The sequence below is a fragment of the Gorilla gorilla genome, chromosome 18 (assembly GCF_029281585.2).
Source record: "Gorilla gorilla gorilla isolate KB3781 chromosome 18, NHGRI_mGorGor1-v2.1_pri, whole genome shotgun sequence".
Lineage (NCBI taxonomy): Eukaryota > Metazoa > Chordata > Mammalia > Primates > Hominidae > Gorilla > Gorilla gorilla.
The window spans coordinates 8406260-8423453 of record NC_073242.2 but is presented as its reverse complement, the minus strand read 5'-3'; the positions used below and the strand labels follow the sequence as shown (position 1 = coordinate 8423453).

The following is a 17194-nucleotide window of genomic DNA, read 5'->3' as shown; positions in this document are numbered from 1 at the left end:
AGTGACTGGGAAAGTGGCCCAGAGGCTGCAGAGTCGCCGCACGCTCGCGCGGTCACCGGGGTGCTGGACTACGTTACCCACAATGCGTGCCTTTGAGGACCACATTAACCACCGTGCACGTCGCGGACCCGTCCACTCGGCCGTGTTGCCACGCCCCCAACAGCCGGCTCAGCCAATGGTGCCACGGCTACGTTACCCACAATGCCGCCTGCGGGCCCACCCACACGGCCTGGTTTGCACCCCTGGTTTAGGGTCTTCGGCCCTGGCTCTGGCGTCCCTGGCTGCCAAGCCTGAGGCCCGCCGTCCCACTCCCGCCGAGACCCGCCGCTCCGGTCCTGCCCCAAACTGCCCACGGCCGGCAGCGCTTCCAGTGAGTGCCGGGGGGCGCGGGGACGCGGGTCCCGGCCGAAGCTTCGATTTCGCGGCCCGCGCCAGCACCCGGGTCTGTGCCGCGGCCTCGGATACGGCTCACCCTCCACCTGAGGGGTGAGACGGGAAAGCAGCCCGGCCTGGGGGTCCCAGCTCTCCCAGGACCCTGGAATTGGGGGGCTGTCGTGACCACCCACTCGGGGGTGCCTGACGGGGCCGCGTAGGGGCTTCAGGGTTCGCCAGACCTGGACACCGGGGATCAAGTTGAGGCAGAGTATGCAAAAAGGCCCTGCTTTTCATCAGATTTCCAAAGGAACCCCTTCCATGTAGGACCCATTCTAATCATGGAAAATAGCGATTCTCGAGCTCTGACCGCAAACATCCCTTTTAGATTGTTTTTGTTTGAGTATCTCTCTGTCGCCCAGGCTGGAGTGCAGTGGCGCGATCTCAGTTCACTGCAACCTCCATCTCCCGGGTTCAAGCGATTCTCCTGTCTCAGCCTCCCGAGTTGCTGGGATTACAGATGTGCTACCACCATGTCGGGCTAATTTTTGTATTTTTTGTAGAGACAGGGTTCCACCACGTTGACCGGGTGGTCAACTCCTGAACTCACGTGATCTGCCCTCCTCTGCCTCCGAAAGTGCGGGGATTACAGGCGTCAGCTACTGCCCCCAGCCATCCCTTTTAGTTCTGTCAGCAACCTGTGTGTGTAGGTCCTGTTATCATCTCTGTTTGCCCAGTGAGGAAGCAAAGCCCAGAGCCCTTCAGTAAATTACCCGGGAATTAACAGGGTGTTAATAACAAAGATGACATTCATCTACTTCCTTTTCCTTTTCCCTGGTGGGGTGAGCTGGCCTTGGAACCAGGGCAGGGGCTTCCCAGTCCAAAGGGCTTTTCCAGCCCCAGGGCTGCCCTTCAGATGGTTTTATCGTCTCTCCGCAGGGCCCTGAAAAAAACTCTCTTCCTGTGTCTGGCCAGAGGTATAGAGAGAGACAGGTTCAACTCTAAGGCCTGAAAAGGAACAAGGCCCACCGGAAGCAATGGCCACTGTCCCTGGCCTCCAGCCCCTGCCAACCTTGGAGCAGGACCTGGAACAGGATGAGATCCTGATTGTGAAGGTGGAGGAGGACTTCTGCTTGGAAGAGGAGCCCTCCGTGGAGACAGAGGACCCCAGCCCTGAGACTTTCCGCCAGCTCTTCCGGCTCTTCTGCTACCAGGAGGTGGCTGGGCCCCGGGAGGCCCTGAGCCGCCTCTGGGAGCTGTGCTGCCGCTGGCTGCGGCCGGAGCTGCGCACTAAGGAGCAGATCCTGGAGCTGCTGGTGCTGGAGCAGTTCCTGACCGTGCTGCCGGGGGAGATCCAGGCTCGGGTACGCGAGCAGCAGCCGGAGAGCGGTGAGGAGGCCGTGGTCCTCGTGGAAGGGCTGCAGCGGAAGCCCAGGAAACACAGGCAGCGGGTGAGGTGGGGGGCATTTTGACCCTCAGGTGAGGAAATGGGGCCCTGCTGCTGGGGTCTGCAGCTGGAGATTCCTTGGTCATTGGGTGACCAAGTGTGGCTGCCTGGCCTCTGAGCCCTTTTGAAGAAAGCAACTGCAAAAGATTTCTCAGCCTTGGCCAATGGGTGTCCACCCTTTGATTAACCTCATCCTACCCCAATAGCCCTTTATTAGCTAGTGCAGATGGTTTGTGAACACTGTCCTAGGATAGGCCAAACATGTTTTGTTTTGTTTTGTTTTTTTTTGAGACATAGTCTCGCTCTGTTGCCCAGGCTATAGTGGTGTGATCACCGCTCATTGCAGCCTCTACCTCCAGGCTTCAAGCAATCCTCCCACCTCAGCCTATTGAGTAGCTGGGACTACAGGCATGCACCACTACACCTGCTAATTTTGTGTATTTTTTGTAGAGACAAGGTTTCGTTATGTTGCCCAGACTGGTCTTGAACTCCTGGCCTCAAGTGATCCTCCCATCTTGGCCTCCCGAAGTGCTGGGATTACAGGCATGAGCCACTACGCCAGCCCCAAACATAGGTTTTGGTGGGAGAGAGGTCCGGCACCTTCCAAGGCAGGGAGTTGAAACTACCCCCAAAGTGGGAGAACACTGGGAAGAAAGACCAGGGGCATGGGGGGCACTTTGGTTACAGCCCCCAGAGGTTCTAGAGCTGTGCCATGCAAAACAGTAGCTGCCAGCCACATGTAGCTTTTTAAATTATAGCTATGTACATTTATTTTACTTTTTTTTTTTTTCTTTTTTTTGAGACGGAGTCTCGCTCTGTCGCCCAGGCTGGAGTGCAGTGGCGCGATCTCGGCTCACTGCAAGCTCCGCCTCCCGGATTCACGCCATTCTCCTGCCTCAGCCTCCTCAGCAGCTGGGACTACAGGTGCCCGCCACCACGCCCGGCTAATTTTTTTGTATTTTTAGTAGAGACAGGGTTTCACCGTGTTAGCCAGGGTGGTCTGTATCTCCTGACCTCGTGATTCACCCGCCTCGGCCTCCCAAAGTGCTGGGATTACAGGCGTGAGCCACCGCACCTAGCCCATTTATTTTACTTTTATTTTTGTGAGACAGAGTCTCTCTCTGTCGCCCAGGCTGGAGTGATTCTCGTGCCTCAGCCTCCCAAGTAGCTGGCATTACAGGGATCTGCCACCACGCCAGGCTGATTTTTGTATTTTTAGTAGAGACAGGGTTTTGCAATGTTGGCTAGGCTGGTCTCAAACTCCTGGCCTCAAGTGATCTGCCTGCCTCGGCCTCCCAAAGTGCTGGGATTACAGGCATGAGCCGCTGCGCCCGGCCACTGTGTAGAATGTTAAATTAGTTCCTCAGTCACACTGACCACCTCTCAAGGGCTCAGTCGTCACACATGGCCAGTGGCTACTGTACTGGATGGCACAGACAGGACACTTCTGACACGCCGAAATCTCTATAGACAGTGCCTCTCCACCTCCTTCCAGCCCCATTTGAAGGAGCAGAGGAAGCCTCTTACTCATTCCTCCTGCTTCAGTTTCAGTCGTTGAACTCCTTGAGATTAGAAAGAAGTCCTGCCACCTGCTGTTTCAGTTCATTTTTCAGGGCCTTGCGTGGATGGGGCACATGGGCAGTGCTGACCAGCTGCCTTTCTTCCTGTGGCAGTGCTGCTGGCTGCACACTGCTCGCCTTTTGCAGCCAACAGAGGAGGCACATCCCCTAATGCTTGACCACAGCGTGAGCTGACCGCAGTCAGAAAATCCTGCCATCGTGGTGGCCAGGAAATCGGGATTTCTTCCCAGCCGGCCAGCCTCTTTCCTGGCCACCACAGCTTCAGTGTTTGGGGTTCCCGGCATGGCTTCCTTCTGTCACTGCACCGGCACCTCTGCACACATGCCTCATGGCCATCACTGAGCTGAGAGGGGCAGGCTGTGCTCCCCAAGGGGACTACGCTCCCTTAGAGGTGTGGAATGTTGGATAAGAGGAAGCCTGAGATGGGTCCCTGACGCTGGGTTTGTAGTTGCCTAGGGATGTCTCTTGTCCAAGTGCTATTGCAGAGCTCAATTCTAAGACCCGATTTCATTCAACTCACCTTTCCTGGAATTAGGAAATAGATCATCTCAAAGCACCTGTTGATAATTTCTTTTTTTTTTTTCTTTTTTCTTTTTTTTTCCCGAGACGGAGTCTCGCTCTGTTGCCCAGGCTGGAGTGCAGTGGCACGATCTCGGCTCACTGCAACCTGTAGTTCCCGAGTTCAAGCGATTCTCCTGCCTCAGCCTCCCAAGTACCTGGGATTACAAGCGTGCTGCCACCATGCCCGGCTAATTTTTGTATTTTTAGTAGAGATGGGGTTTCACCATGTTGGTTAGGCTGGTCTCGAACTCCTGGCCTCAGGTGATCCACCCACCTCGGCCTCCCAAAGTGCTGGAATTACAGGTGTGAGCCATTGCGGCTGGCCAGATAATTTCAAAAAATCTAGCAAATGCAGTTCTGTGAACTTCTGAAATTAGTCCAGCGCTGACTCAGGGCTCTTCTGGCCCAGGGTCTATCCCAGGGTCTGTCAGGAGGACCAAGGAATAGAGGGTAAGAATGTGATGGGGAAATGATTGTGGTGACAGGGAGAGACCATGGAGTAGAGCAGGCTGGGAGCTGGCTGCAGGGAACACTGCCACACGGCTGGGCAGAGGGAGGAAGGCTGCAGACAGCCCGGGGGTGGGCAGCCGGCTGGGGTGCCTGAGATGAGGGGTGTGGGGCCCTGCAGGGATTTTTCCTTCTGGCCTTCTGGGAGCTGATGGGGAGATCACTGTCTGTGTGCAGGGCTCAGAGCTGCTTTCTGATGACGAGGTGCCCCTCGGGATAGGGGGACAGTCCTTAAAACACCAGGCAGAGGCTCAGCCAGAGGATCTGTCCCTGGAGGAAGAGGCTCGATTCTCTAGCCAGCAGCCCCCAGCCCAGCTGAGCCACAGGCCACAGAGGGGCCCGCTGTTTTGGCCAGAGAGAGGTGAGTAGCACCCCTTTGGAGGAATGAGAAGTGGTGCAGGGGAGGGAGGTGAAGGTGAATGGGGTGTGGACTGTGGCCAGGGCAGAGGCCTGCCTGGATGCAGGGTGCACAGGCTCTCCAGCAAGGAGTGGATCTTGGGTGGGCAGCCACCGGGCTGTTGGGGCCTTGGTGTGCGGGAGGGCGGCAGGGGCAGTGCTGGGTGAGCTGTGTGACTGGTGGTGACTCTGCTCCTTCCCAGGCCCTCCAGCTCCCCGGCATCAGGAGATGACGTCAGCCTCGCCCTTCCTTTCGGCCTGGTCCCAGGTGAGTGGGATGCTCCTGGTCTGCAGCATCCTGGGGTCTGGCCCGACCTCTGTGTGTCACACTTCCTTGTTAAGGGGACACCTCTCCTGGGGGCCAAGGTTTTGGATGTCAGAGGAGCTCTTCCCTGGAGTTTTCTCCCTTTGCTCCAACCCTGGAGTCACTTCCCCTGGCCTCCTGGGAAGTCTTTTCTTCTCTCCAGAGGCCATTTAAGTACTGGGCCGTGCCCGGAAGATTCTGCGGTCCACCAGTGAGACAGGGTGGTGACTCCCACTCTGCTGGGCACAGGAATCTCTTGGGACTCTGGGGGAAAATACAGGTTCCTCCCACACCGCTGGGCTGGAATGGGAGTCTCCTTTGTTTGCTTGCTTGTTTTTTTGTTTTTTTTGTTTGTTTGTTTGTTTTGAGCCAAAGTCTGGCTCTGTGCTCACGCTGGAGTGCAGTAGTGTGATCACGGCTCACTGCAGCCTTGACCTCCCAGGCTCAAGGGATCCTCCTGCCTCAGCCTCCTTAGTTAGTTGGGACTACAGGCATGCACCACCACACCCGGCTAGTTTTTTTGTTTTTTTTTTTTAATAGGGACACAGTCTCGCTGTGCTGCCTAGGCTGGTCTTGAACTCCTGGGCTCAAGTGATCCTCTTGCCTAAGCCTCCCAAAGCACTGGGATTACAGGCATAGGCCACCATGGCTGGCCTGTTTTATTTTTATTTATTTATTTATAATTTTTATATATATGTGTGTGTGTGTGTGTGTGTGTGTGTGTATGTGTATTTGTTTTGTTTTGTTTTGTTTTTGTTTTTTTGATACAGAGTTTTGCTCTTGTTGCCCAGGCTGGAGTGCAGTGGTGCGATCTCGGCTCACTGCAACCTCCGGCTCCTGGGTTCAAGCGATTTTCCTGCCTCAGCCTCCTGAGTAGCTGGGATTACAGGCACCCACCACCATGCCTGGCTAACTTTTTTTGTATTTTTAGTACAGAGGGGGTTTCACCATGTTGGCCAGGCTGGTCTCGAGCTCCTGACCTCAGATGATCCACCTGCCTTGGCCTCCCAACGTGCTGGGATTACAGGCGTGAGCCACCGCGCCCGGCCGAACATTTTCTTTAGACCCTCCCCAAAAAGCCCCCTAGACTCATTACCAGAGTCTCTACCTGTTTTTCCCTCAGCCTCTGGCAACCACAAAGCTCCTTCTTGTCTCTGTGAATTTGCCTGTTCTGGAAAGGGTTTGCTTGTTTTTTAATCATGCTTCCGGGTCAATCTGGTGCTACATCTGGGAGCCACTGGCCCAGAGGCATCCTGAAGTCCCCCATCTGCCGCAATGGGGTGCTGGGGCTGGCTGGCCACGGAGCCAGGGGATGCTCTTGTCTCCCTGTGGAGCATGGGCCGCGGTGGCTGAGTGTGCAGTGGGTCCACCACTCCTCGTGGCGAATCTGTCCCTTCTCCAGTGGTGTCCCAGCTCTGCAGCAGTGGCGCATGGGAGCAGTGGGCGGAGACACCAGGACTCACCACTGCAACGAGAGTGGAGAAGACCAGCTCCACCACCAGGCTTGGCGCCAGCCTCGAGGGGCAGTGGCGGTGCAGCTCCCTGGCCAGTGGCCTTAGTTGGGGAGGAGGCAGCTTGCTTGGGGCCAGGACTGAGTGGGGTGCGTTCTGGCAGGTGCCCGTGAACTTGGCGGACGTGGCTGTATACCTTTCTGGGGAGGAGCCAAGATGCCTGGACCCAGCTCAGCGGGATGCGCCGCTGGAGAATGAAGGTAACTTGCAAGTGACTGTGTCCTCTAGGGGGCTTGCCAAAAATAGGAACTGTCAGGCACCAGCTCCTGGGCTTGGTTCTGTTGGTCCAGTTGGCCTGGGGCGATCCTCCGTGGACAGGGCTACCCATATCCCTGCAGAGTCCCACCTGCAGGGCCTGCACAGCCACTCGGCCATGACTCAGGCAGATGCCCAGCACTGCCTTGCCATCCTGTTCTTCTGCCCCTGCCCCTTACATGCTGGTCCTACTTCACTTCAGCTTCCCTGTGCCCTCCTCTCAAGGGCAGAGCTGCTCCCACAGGACCTGGTTCTCCAGCCTCTCCCCATCGCACTGAGCACTGCCCTGCCCGTTACTCAGCACCGTCCCTTAAGCTCTTTCTCTGCCTGTTTGTCTCTTCCTGCCTTTCCTGATGCTGCTGAAGCCTTTTCTGGTTTTTTGTTTGTTTGTTTGTTTGTTTGTTTTGAGATGGAGTTTTGCTCTGTTGCCCAGGCTGGAGTGCAGTGGCACAACCTTGGCTCACTGCAACCTCCACCTCCTGGGTTCAAGCGATGCTCCCACCTCAGCCTCCCAAGTAGCTGGGATTACAGGTACTCGCCATCATGCCTGGCTAATTTTTGTATTATTAGTAGAGATGGGTTTCATCACCATGTTGGCCAGGCTGGTCTCGAAGTCCTGACTTCAGGTGATCCGCCGGCCTAGGCCTCCCAAAGTCCTGGGATGACAGGTGTGAGCCACTGTGAGTGGCCATGCTGAAGCCTTTTCTAATGACAGTGAGATGTCGCTTTGTATTAGGGTTCTTCTCCAGAGAAACAGAACCAACAGAAGATAGACACACACACAGATTTATTTTAAGGTATGGGTACTCAGACAGCTCCCTTGGTTGCTTACAGAAGTTGACAAGTCTGAAATCTGCAGGCCAGGCCAGCAGGCTGGAAGCTTAGGATTTCTGTGCCGCGGTCTTGAGGCAGACTTCCTTCTTTGGGAAACCTCCAGAATTTTTTTCCTTTTTAAGGCTGAAGAATATTCCATTGTAAATAATGCTGCAGTGAACGTGGGTGTACAGGTGTATCTCTGATCAACTCTGCTTTCTGTTCCTGGGGTGGATGTATCCAGCAGTGGGATGGCTGGAGCATATGTGGTCATTCTGTGTTGAATTTTCTGAGGAACCGCCATGCTGTTTTCCACAGCATCTGCACCATCTCATGCACCCACCAAGAGTGCACAAGGGTTCCAGTTTCTCCACATCCATACCAATGGTTGTTATTTTCAGGGTTTTTTTTTTTTTGAGATGGAGTCTTGCTCTGTTGCCCAGGCTGGAGTGGAGTGGCACAATCTCAGCTCAGCTCACTGCAACCTCCGCCTTCCGGGTTCAAGCGATTCTCCTGCCTCAGTCTCCCAAGTAGCTCGGATTACAGGTGTGCGCCACCATACCTGGCTAATTTTTCTATTTTTAGTAGAGCTGGGTTTTGCCATGTTGGCCAAGCTGGTCTCGAATTCCTGATCTCAAGTGATCTGCCTGCCTCAGCCTCCCTAAGTGCTGGGATTACAGGCGTAAGCTACCGCACCTGGCCTGATTTGGAAATATTTTCTCCTGTTTTGTGTGTTGCATTTTCATTTTGTTGGTAGCGTCCTTTGATGCACAAAAGTTTTTGGTTCTAGTGTCCAGTTTATCGTTTTCTTCTTTTGTTGCCTATGAAGAGTTTTAGATGATGTTGTATGAGGCTCTGGTTGGTCATCAGCAGCTTTGGTGACAGGCATCCAGAGCAGGGGTTCTCCACCCGGGGCAATCTTGTCCCCCAGAGGACATCTGTCCATGAGTTGGAGACATTTTTGGTTGTCATGACCCTGGGGCTGTCACTGATGAAAATGATTATTTGTTGAGCAGAAGGTGGGGATGCTGCCCACCCTCCTGCAGTGCACAGGGTGGCCGCATCAGAGACAGCCCGGGCCAGGTCCCATGGACACCACCCGTACCGTGATTGAGGAACCCTGATCTGAAGATCTCTGAGCGCACATTACCTGTGGTCCAGTTCATTCCCTGTGCAAAAGGCAGAAGTCAAAAGGGAAAGAATTTGCCAGCCCTCCCGGCTCCCAAGTGGTTACGTGGAATCCTCAGAAGGGAAGGAATGAGATTCTGCCCAGCTCTGTCACCAGCTCCTGGAGCCCAGACACAGCTTCCCTCTCAGGGTCACAGGCATGTGTTTGGGTTTTACTTACCCAGCGCCAGAGCCTATGGTAAAAACAGTCTGTGGGGCCAAGGAAAGTTGGATCTATTTGATCTTGCTTAAAAAAAAAAAATGGCCAGGCACGGTGACTCACACCTGTAATCCCAGCACTTTGGGAAGCCGAGGCGAGTGTTTGTCACCTGAGGTCAGGAGTTCGAGTCCAGCCTGGCCAACATGGTGAAACCCTGTCTCTATTAAAAATACAAAAATTAGGCGTGGTGGTGGGTGCCTATACTCCCAGCTACTTGGGAGGCTGAGGCAGGAGAATAGCTTGAACCCAGGAGGCGGAGATTGCAGTAAGCCAAGATCACGCCATTGCACTCCAGCCTGGGCAATAAGAGCGAAACTCTGTCTCAAAAAAAAAAAAAAAAAAATTGGCCGGCGCGGTGGCTCACGCCTGTAATCCCAGCCCTTTCAGAGGCTGAGGCGGGTGGATCATGAGGTCAGGAGATCGAGTCCATCCTGGCCAACATGATGAAACCCTGTCTCTCCTAAAAAATACAAAAATTAGTTGGGCGTGGTGGTACTCATCTGTAGTCCCAGGTACTCGGGAGGCTGAGGCAGGAGAATCGCTTGAACCCGGGAGGCGGAGGTTGCAGTGAGCCGAGATCGCACCACTGCACTCCAGTCTGGGCAACAGAGCAAGACTCCGTCTCCAAAAAACAAAAACGGGCCGGGCATGGTGGCTCATGCCTGTAATCCCAGCACCTTGAGAGGTCAAGGCGGGTGGATTGCTCGAGTCCAGGAGTTCAAGACCAGCCTGCGCAACATGGAGAAACCTTGTCTCTACAAAAAATACAAAAGTGGTGCACGCCTGTAGTCCCAGCTGCTTGAGAGGCTGAGGTGGGAGGAACGCTTGAGCTTGGGAGGTCAAGGCTGCAGTAAGCTGTGATCATACCACTGCACCCCAGCCTGGGCAACAGAGTGAGACTCTGTCTCAAAAAAACAAATTAGGTTGGTACCTGGCCTCAAAGTTTTTACATTTTTTAATGAGATGAAATTCACGGGCAACCCGTTCGGGTCCCCTTCCACACTGTGGAAGCTTTGTTCTTTCACTCTTCGTAATAAATCTTGCTGCTGCTCAAAAAAAAAGAAATTCACATAACATAAAATTAGCCATTTTTCAGGAAACGGTTCAGTGGCGTTTAGTATATTCACAGTGTTGTACAATCATCACCTTCATCTAGTTCCAAAACTTTTTTCTTCCTTTTTTTGAGACAGGGTCTCACTCTGTCACCCAGGTTGGAGTGCAGTAACACATAGTTCCAAAACTTTTTTTTTCTTTTTTTGAGACAGGGTCTCACTCTGTCACCCAGGTTGGAGTGCAGTAGCACAATTTTGACTCACTGCAGCTTCAACCTCCCCAGGCTCAGGTGATTCTACCACCTCAGCCTCCCGAGTAGCTGGTACCACAGGTCAATGCCACCACGCGCAGCTAATTTTGAAAAAATTTTTGGGCCGGGCACGGTGTCTCACGTCTGTAATCCCAGCACTTTGGGAGGCCAAGGCGGGTGGATCACGAGGTCAAGAGATCGAGACCATCCTGGCCGGCATGGTGAAACCCCATCTCTACTAAAAATACAAAAAAATTAGCCGGGTGTGGTGGCATGCACCTATAGTCTCAGCTACTCAGAGGCTGAGGCAGGAGAATCGCTTGAACCCAGGAGGCGGAGGTTGCAGTGAGCCAAGATCGCGCCATTACACACCAGCCTGGGCGACAAAAATTTTTTGATAGAGATGGAGTTTCACTGTGTTACCCGGGCTCAAAAGCATTTTTTTTTCTTAATTGAGATAGAGTTTCACTCTGTCACCCAGGTTGGATTGCAGTGGCATGATCTCGGCTCACTGCAACCTCCATCTCCTGGGTTCAAGCAATTCTCGTGCCTTAGCCTCCCAAGTAGCTGGGATTACAGGTGTGCATCACCACACCTGGCTAATTTTTGTATTTTTAGTAGAGACAGCGTTTTACCATGTTGGTCAGGCTGGTCTTGAACTCCTGATCTTGTGATCTGCCCACCTCGGCCTCCCAATATTTTTTCTATTGTTAGTAGAGACAGTGTTTTGCCATGTTGGCGAGAACTCCTGACGTCAAATGATCAGCCCACATCGGCATTTCAGAGTGCTGGTATTACAGGTGTGAGCTACCACGCCTGGCCCTCAAAAACATTTTTTATCATTCTAAATGGAAACCTCGTACCCAACAAGCAGTTTCTCCCCATTTCCCCTCCCCTAGCCTCTGGCAGCCAGCTGTCTGCTCTGTCTCTGGGTGTGCCTATTCTGGTTGTCTTTTGTAAAGGGAATCGTGCAGGGACTGTCCTTTGGTGACTGGCTTCTTTTACTCAGTGTCATGTGTTCGTGGGTCATCCGTGCTATAGCATGTGTCAGTGCTTCCTTTTCATGGCTGAATAGTATTCCACTGTATGGATAGACCACGTTTTGTTGATCCATTTTCGTTGATGGACATTTGGGTGATTTCCATTTTTTGGCTACTGTGAAGAGTGCTGTCGTGAACACTTATGTACACATTTCTGTTTGAGGACATGTTTTCAGTTTTCTTGGGTGTGTACCTAGGAGTAAAGTCATTGGCTCATATAATGACTCTTGTTTACCTTTTGATGAGCTGCCAGACTCAGTCTCTTTTAAAAATATTTGTACGGCCAGGCATGGTGGCTCACCCCTGTGATCTCAGCACTTTGGGAGGCCAAGGCGGTTGGGTCACCTGAGGTCAGGAGTTCGAGACCAGCCTGGCCAACATGGTGAAACTCTATCTCTACTAAAAATACAAAAATTGGCTGGGCGTGGTGGCTCACGCCTGTAATCCCAGCTACTCGGGAGCCTGAGGTAGGAGAATCACTTGAACCTGGGAGGCAGAGGTTACAGTGAGCGGAGATCACACCACTGCACTCCAGCCTGGAAGACAGAGCGAGACTCCATCTCAAAAATAAATAAATAAATAAATAAAAATATTTTTACAACAAGGCTGGGTGCTGTGGCTCACGCCTATATCTCAGCACTTTGGGAGGATGAGGTGGGAGGATCACTTGAGGTCAGGAGTTTGAGGCCAGCCTGGGCAATATAGTGAGGCCCTGTGTATTAGGTCATTCTCATATTGCTGTAAAGAAATACCTGAGACCTGGTAATTTATAAAGAAAAAAGGTTTAATTGGCTGTACAGAAAGCATGATGCTGGTGTCTGCTCAGCTTTTGGGGAGGCCTCAGGAAGCTTCCAGTCATGGTGGAAAGCAGAGAGGGAGCAGGCATGTCTCACATGGCTGGAGCAGGAGCAAAGGAGCGAGGGGAGGTGCCACTCACTTTTAATCAACCACATCTCACGGGAACTCACTCACTATTGTCAGGACAGTACCAAGAGGATGGTGCCAAACCATTCATGAGAAATCTGCCTCCATGACCCACTCACCTCCCACCAGGCCCCACCTCCACATTGGGGATTACAGTCTGACATGAGATTTGGGTGAGGACATAGATCGAAACCATATCACCCTGTCTTTAAAATAAATAAATAAAATATTATTATAGCAGGCCAATGAGGTGGTTCCAATCCTCCTCTCAGTTTTATTTATTTTATTTTTTTTTTTTTTTTTTTTTTTTGAGACAGAGTCTCGCTCTGTCGCCCAGGCTGGAGTGCAGTGGCACGATCTTGGCTCACTGCAACTTCTGCCTCCCGAGTTCAAGCGATTCTCCTGCCTCAGCCTCCCAAGTAGCTGGGATTACAGGCACCCACCACTACCCTGAACTAATTTTTTTATTTTTAATAAAATAAAACGGGGTTTCACCATGTTGGCCAGGCTGGTCTCAAACTCCTCACCTCAAGTGATCCGCCTTCCTCGGCCTCCCAAAGTGCTTGGATTACAGGCATGAGCCACCATGCCCGGCCTCCTCTCAGTTTTATAGATGTGGAATTTGAGGCTCAGTACGTGCCAAACCCACCTTCGGCTATCCGGAAGTTGGTCCTGGAGATGGGAGGGGAGGGCAAGAAGGATTCGCCCAGGAGGTCTGGGGCTGGGAGTGTCTTAAAGTGGACATTTCCAAGGGCAGTGGGTGGTTCTGTCCCTCCCCTGTGAGGTCAGCATGGCGTGTGCCTACCATGCGCAGAGCCTCTTGCGGGACTGCTATGAAGACGGCTGCTCCCCCAGCCCCCCAGGCACCCCGGTGCACTTTGTGCTACCGTGTCCCGAGCTGCAGTCACCCTCATGCGGCAAAGGAAGAGCAGAGAAGTCAAGGGCTTTTTCCTGAAAGGGGCAAAGCCTGGATCATTCCAGGCCCCTCTCCCTGTTCTCCTGTCCTGTTGGTGGTGGCTCTAGAACCTGGATCTGCAGAGGGGCCTCAGGGGCCACACAAAGTACGACAAGGGAGGTCCAGTGGCTGGGAGCCACGACTGCTCTGCTCAGCCAGAACAGCCCAGAGCAGGGCTTCTCCACCTTGGTGCTGCTGGCATTTGGGCCAGATGGCTCTCCACGTGGGGCTGCCTGTGCTGGGCAGGAGGTTTTCCAGCAGCTCTGGCCCCTGCCCACTAGAGGCCATTTACAACCCCCTCCCCAGACACAACAAAAATGTCTCCAGACCTTGCCACCGGGTGGGAACCCCTGGCTTAGAGGATACAGCAGAGTGCAGAGCTTGATGGCCCTCACTCCGTAACTTAGCAGCCCGGTGATTCTGGGTAAGTTTCTTAACACTTGTGTGCCTCGGTTTCCCCATCTGCAGGATGGAGATGGTAACAGCACTGACCCACTGGGTTATTGTGATGGTCAAGTGCGTTCCTGTTTGTTTGTTTTATTGATTGTTTAGTTTTTGAAACAGGGTCTCACGCTGTCACCCGGGCTGGAATGCAGTGGCGCGATCACAGCTCACTGCAGCCTTGACCTCCTAGACTCAAGTGATCCTCCGACCTCAGCCTCCTGAGTAGCTAGAACTACAGGCACACGCCACCATACCCAGCTAGTTTTGTTTATTTTCTGTAGAGACGAGATCTCACTGCGTTGCCCAAGCTGGTCTTGAACTCCTGGACTCAAGCAATCCTCCCGCTTCAGCCTTCCAAAGTGCTGGGATTATAGGCGTGAGCCACAGTGCCCAGCCCCTGCTAAATGTTTTGTAGGGGAACTTTAGGAGCCCTGTGAGGCCTTCATTTTCCTATTAGAAGGATTTCCCTTGCCCTCTTGCTGTGAGTTCCTAGAGATCGTGCTTTCTCTGTCTCAGGACCTGGGATCCAGTTGGAGGACGGCGGTGATGGCAGGGAGGATGCCCCAGTGAGAATGGAGTGGTACCGAGTGCTCTCGGCACGATGCCAGGGGCCTGGCCACCCGCTCCCAGGTCAGAGGCCAGCCCCAGTCAGGGGCTTGGTCAGGCCTGAGCAGCCAAGAGGCGGCCCCCCACCAGGAAGACGGGCTTCCCATGGGGCTGACAAGCCGTACACCTGCCCCGAATGTGGCAAAGGCTTCAGCAAGACGTCCCACTTGACCAAGCACCAGCGCACACACACGGGCGAGCGGCCTTACAAGTGCCTAGTCTGTGGGAAGGGCTTTAGCGACCGCTCCAACTTCAGCACGCACCAGAGGGTGCACACGGGCGAGAAGCCCTACCCATGCCCCGAGTGTGGGAAGCGCTTCAGCCAGAGCTCCAGCCTGGTCATCCACCGCAGGACGCACAGCGGGGAGCGGCCCTATGCCTGCACCCAGTGCGGGAAGCGCTTCAACAACAGCTCGCACTTCAGCGCCCACCGCCGGACGCACACAGGTGAGAAGCCCTACACCTGCCCGGCCTGTGGCCGGGGCTTCCGCCGGGGCACCGACCTGCACAAGCACCAGCGGACCCACATGGGGGCAGGCTCCTTGTCGACGCTCCAGCCGGTGGCTCCTGGAGGCCCCGGTGCCAAAGCCTGATCACCATGCCTGAAACTCCCTTTCCAGGACTCTCATCCCTGGGCACAGAATTCAGGAAACTGCTAGACAGCCTGGTCCGAAAGCATTGCCAGCTGCCTGTTTCCTCCCATGGCCCAGTATGAGGCCAGCAGGGGACATTTGGGATGCCCAGGCCGCAGAGGAAGCTGGGCACTGGGTGCAGAACAAGGGCAAGGACAGGCTCTGAGTGTCCAGTGGCAGCCAGAACAGGTGACACAGAGCGGGGGCTTCAGCCACAGAGACACACTCAGGAGGCCAGAAGCCGACACTCAAGGTGTTCATGGGGCTGGCTCCTGAAGGGCCTGGGAGGGTCCATCGGCTGCCTCCAGCATCCAGTGGCTGCTGGCATACAGCCTCATCCCCACGTCCCAACCCGTCTCCTGTGTGTCTGTGACCCTGTGCGCTGTCTCTGTGTGTACCCCCCACCTGCTCCCCCCCACCCTTTTTTTTTTTTTTTTTGAGACGGGGCCTTGCTGTGTCCCCCAGGCGGGAATACAGTGCCATGATCATAGCTCACTGCAGCCTCGAATCCCTGGGCTCAAGTGTTCCTCCTGCCTCATCCTCCTGAGTAGCTGGGGTTACAGGTGTGTGCCGCCATGCCGTCTCTTTTTTGGTAGGGCCACCACTCCCTGGGTTTAGGGTCCTCCAATACACTGTGACCTCATCTTAACTAATTATATCGTCAAAACCTGTGTTTCCAAATAAGGTCACATTCTGAGGTCTGGGTGCACATGAATTTCAGGGACCCCTCATCTGCTGCAGGGAGCCCCGCTGTACCCCAGCCTTCCCAGGACGTGGTCTCCAGCTTCTTCATCCTGCCAGAGTTTCCAAATGGAGCCCGGGGCTCTCCAGCATTCCAGTCCCCTTTGCAGATCCATAGCTGCTCTGCAGGGCGGAAGACACCTGGGGCGGGAAAGCACCCCTGAGTTCCATCTTCCTGACATGTCACCTGGGATGTGACGGGCCTGACACCTCCCCAGGGCCGGGGCCCAGGGCTGCCTTTGCTCCTGGCCCCTTAGTGTCTGGGATGTGGCCTTCCATGGTTGCCCCACTTTGTCTTTCTAAGGTAAGCCTTCACCTTCCAGCTTTTGTCTGGCCTGTGCTGCATAGGAGCCACTGGTCTGTGCACATCCACGGTGGGTGAGTGGCCAAGACAAGCAGTGTGATAGAGTCCTTGGTGGGTTTAGTCATCTCGGAAGTCATAGGGCAGCTATGGAAACCACTGGGTTCTGGAACGTTCCAGCCAGGCAGTGGTTGTTCCTCATAGGTAGGTGGCCTTGGCCCCCATCCCAGCCTGAGATGCTCCATTGCATTTGTCACCTAGTCACTGTATATACGTGCACATTTGACCTTTTGGCACAGCCCAGGTTCCAGGTGCGTGACCTGCCCTTTTCTCATTCCCTTAACTGACATTATTTAGTGTCAGAGGCCGGGCACAGTGGCTCCCACCTAAAATCCTAGCACTTTGGGAAGCCAAGGTGGGTGGATTGCTTGAGCCCAGAAGTTCAAGAGCAGCCTGGGCAATATAGAAAGACCTCTTCCCTACCAAAAAAAAAAAAGCCAGGTGCAGTGGTTCACGCTTGTAATCCCAGCACTTTGGGAGGCCGAGGCAGGTGGATCACAAGGTCAGGAGATCGAGACCATCCTGGCCAACATGGTGAAACCTCATCTCTACTAAAAACACAAAAATTAGCTGGGCATGGTGGCGTGGCGCGTTCCTGTAGTCCCAGCTACTCGGGAAGCTGAGGCAAGACAATCACTTGAACCAGGGAGGCGGAGGTTGCAGTGAGCCGAGATCGCACCGTTGTACTCCAGCCTGGTGACAGAACGAGACTCCACAAAAAAAAAAAAAAAAATTAGCCAGGCATGATGGGGTGTGCCTGTAGTCCCAGCTACTTGAGAGGCTGAGGCTGGAGGATCACTTGAGCCCAGGAAGTTGAGGCTGCAGTGAGCTGTGATTGTGCCACAGCACTCATCCTGGAAGACAGAGTGAGACCCTGTCTCAGATAAAATAAACAATTTTTTTTTTAAGTCATTGCTTCTGGCCCCTGTGTGCTCTGTCCTGTGTCTGCAGAATGGGGCTGCCTGGTTGAGGGATGGCTTTTACCTTCTAGACCAGCTCTGGGATCTCTCATGGGGCATGAGGTACCCAGCTAGATGTGGCCAGGCCACCCTCCA

At 53.9% G+C, this 17194-nt stretch overlaps 1 protein-coding gene across 6 annotated transcripts; it reads left to right on the top strand.

Annotated features, from left to right (window-relative positions):
* The first annotated feature begins 200 nt into the window (after positions 1-200).
* On the top strand, positions 201-17051 carry ZNF500 (zinc finger protein 500). Of its 6 annotated transcripts, none has more exons than XM_019011437.4 (6): positions 201-370; positions 1312-1823; positions 4645-4828; positions 5067-5131; positions 6782-6878; positions 14316-17051. In XM_019011437.4, the coding sequence occupies exons 2-6, from the start codon at positions 1410-1412 to the stop codon at positions 14996-14998; spliced, it is 1443 nt and encodes a 480-aa protein (XP_018866982.3). In that variant the 5' UTR covers positions 201-370; positions 1312-1409; the 3' UTR covers positions 14999-17051. The 6 variants fall into 6 exon arrangements, with proteins under 6 accessions (XP_018866982.3, XP_055221170.1, XP_063555555.1 ...); XM_055365195.2 differs by having other exon boundaries at positions 216-486; XM_063699485.1 differs by having other exon boundaries at positions 216-643.
* The last annotated feature ends 143 nt before the right edge of the window (positions 17052-17194 follow it).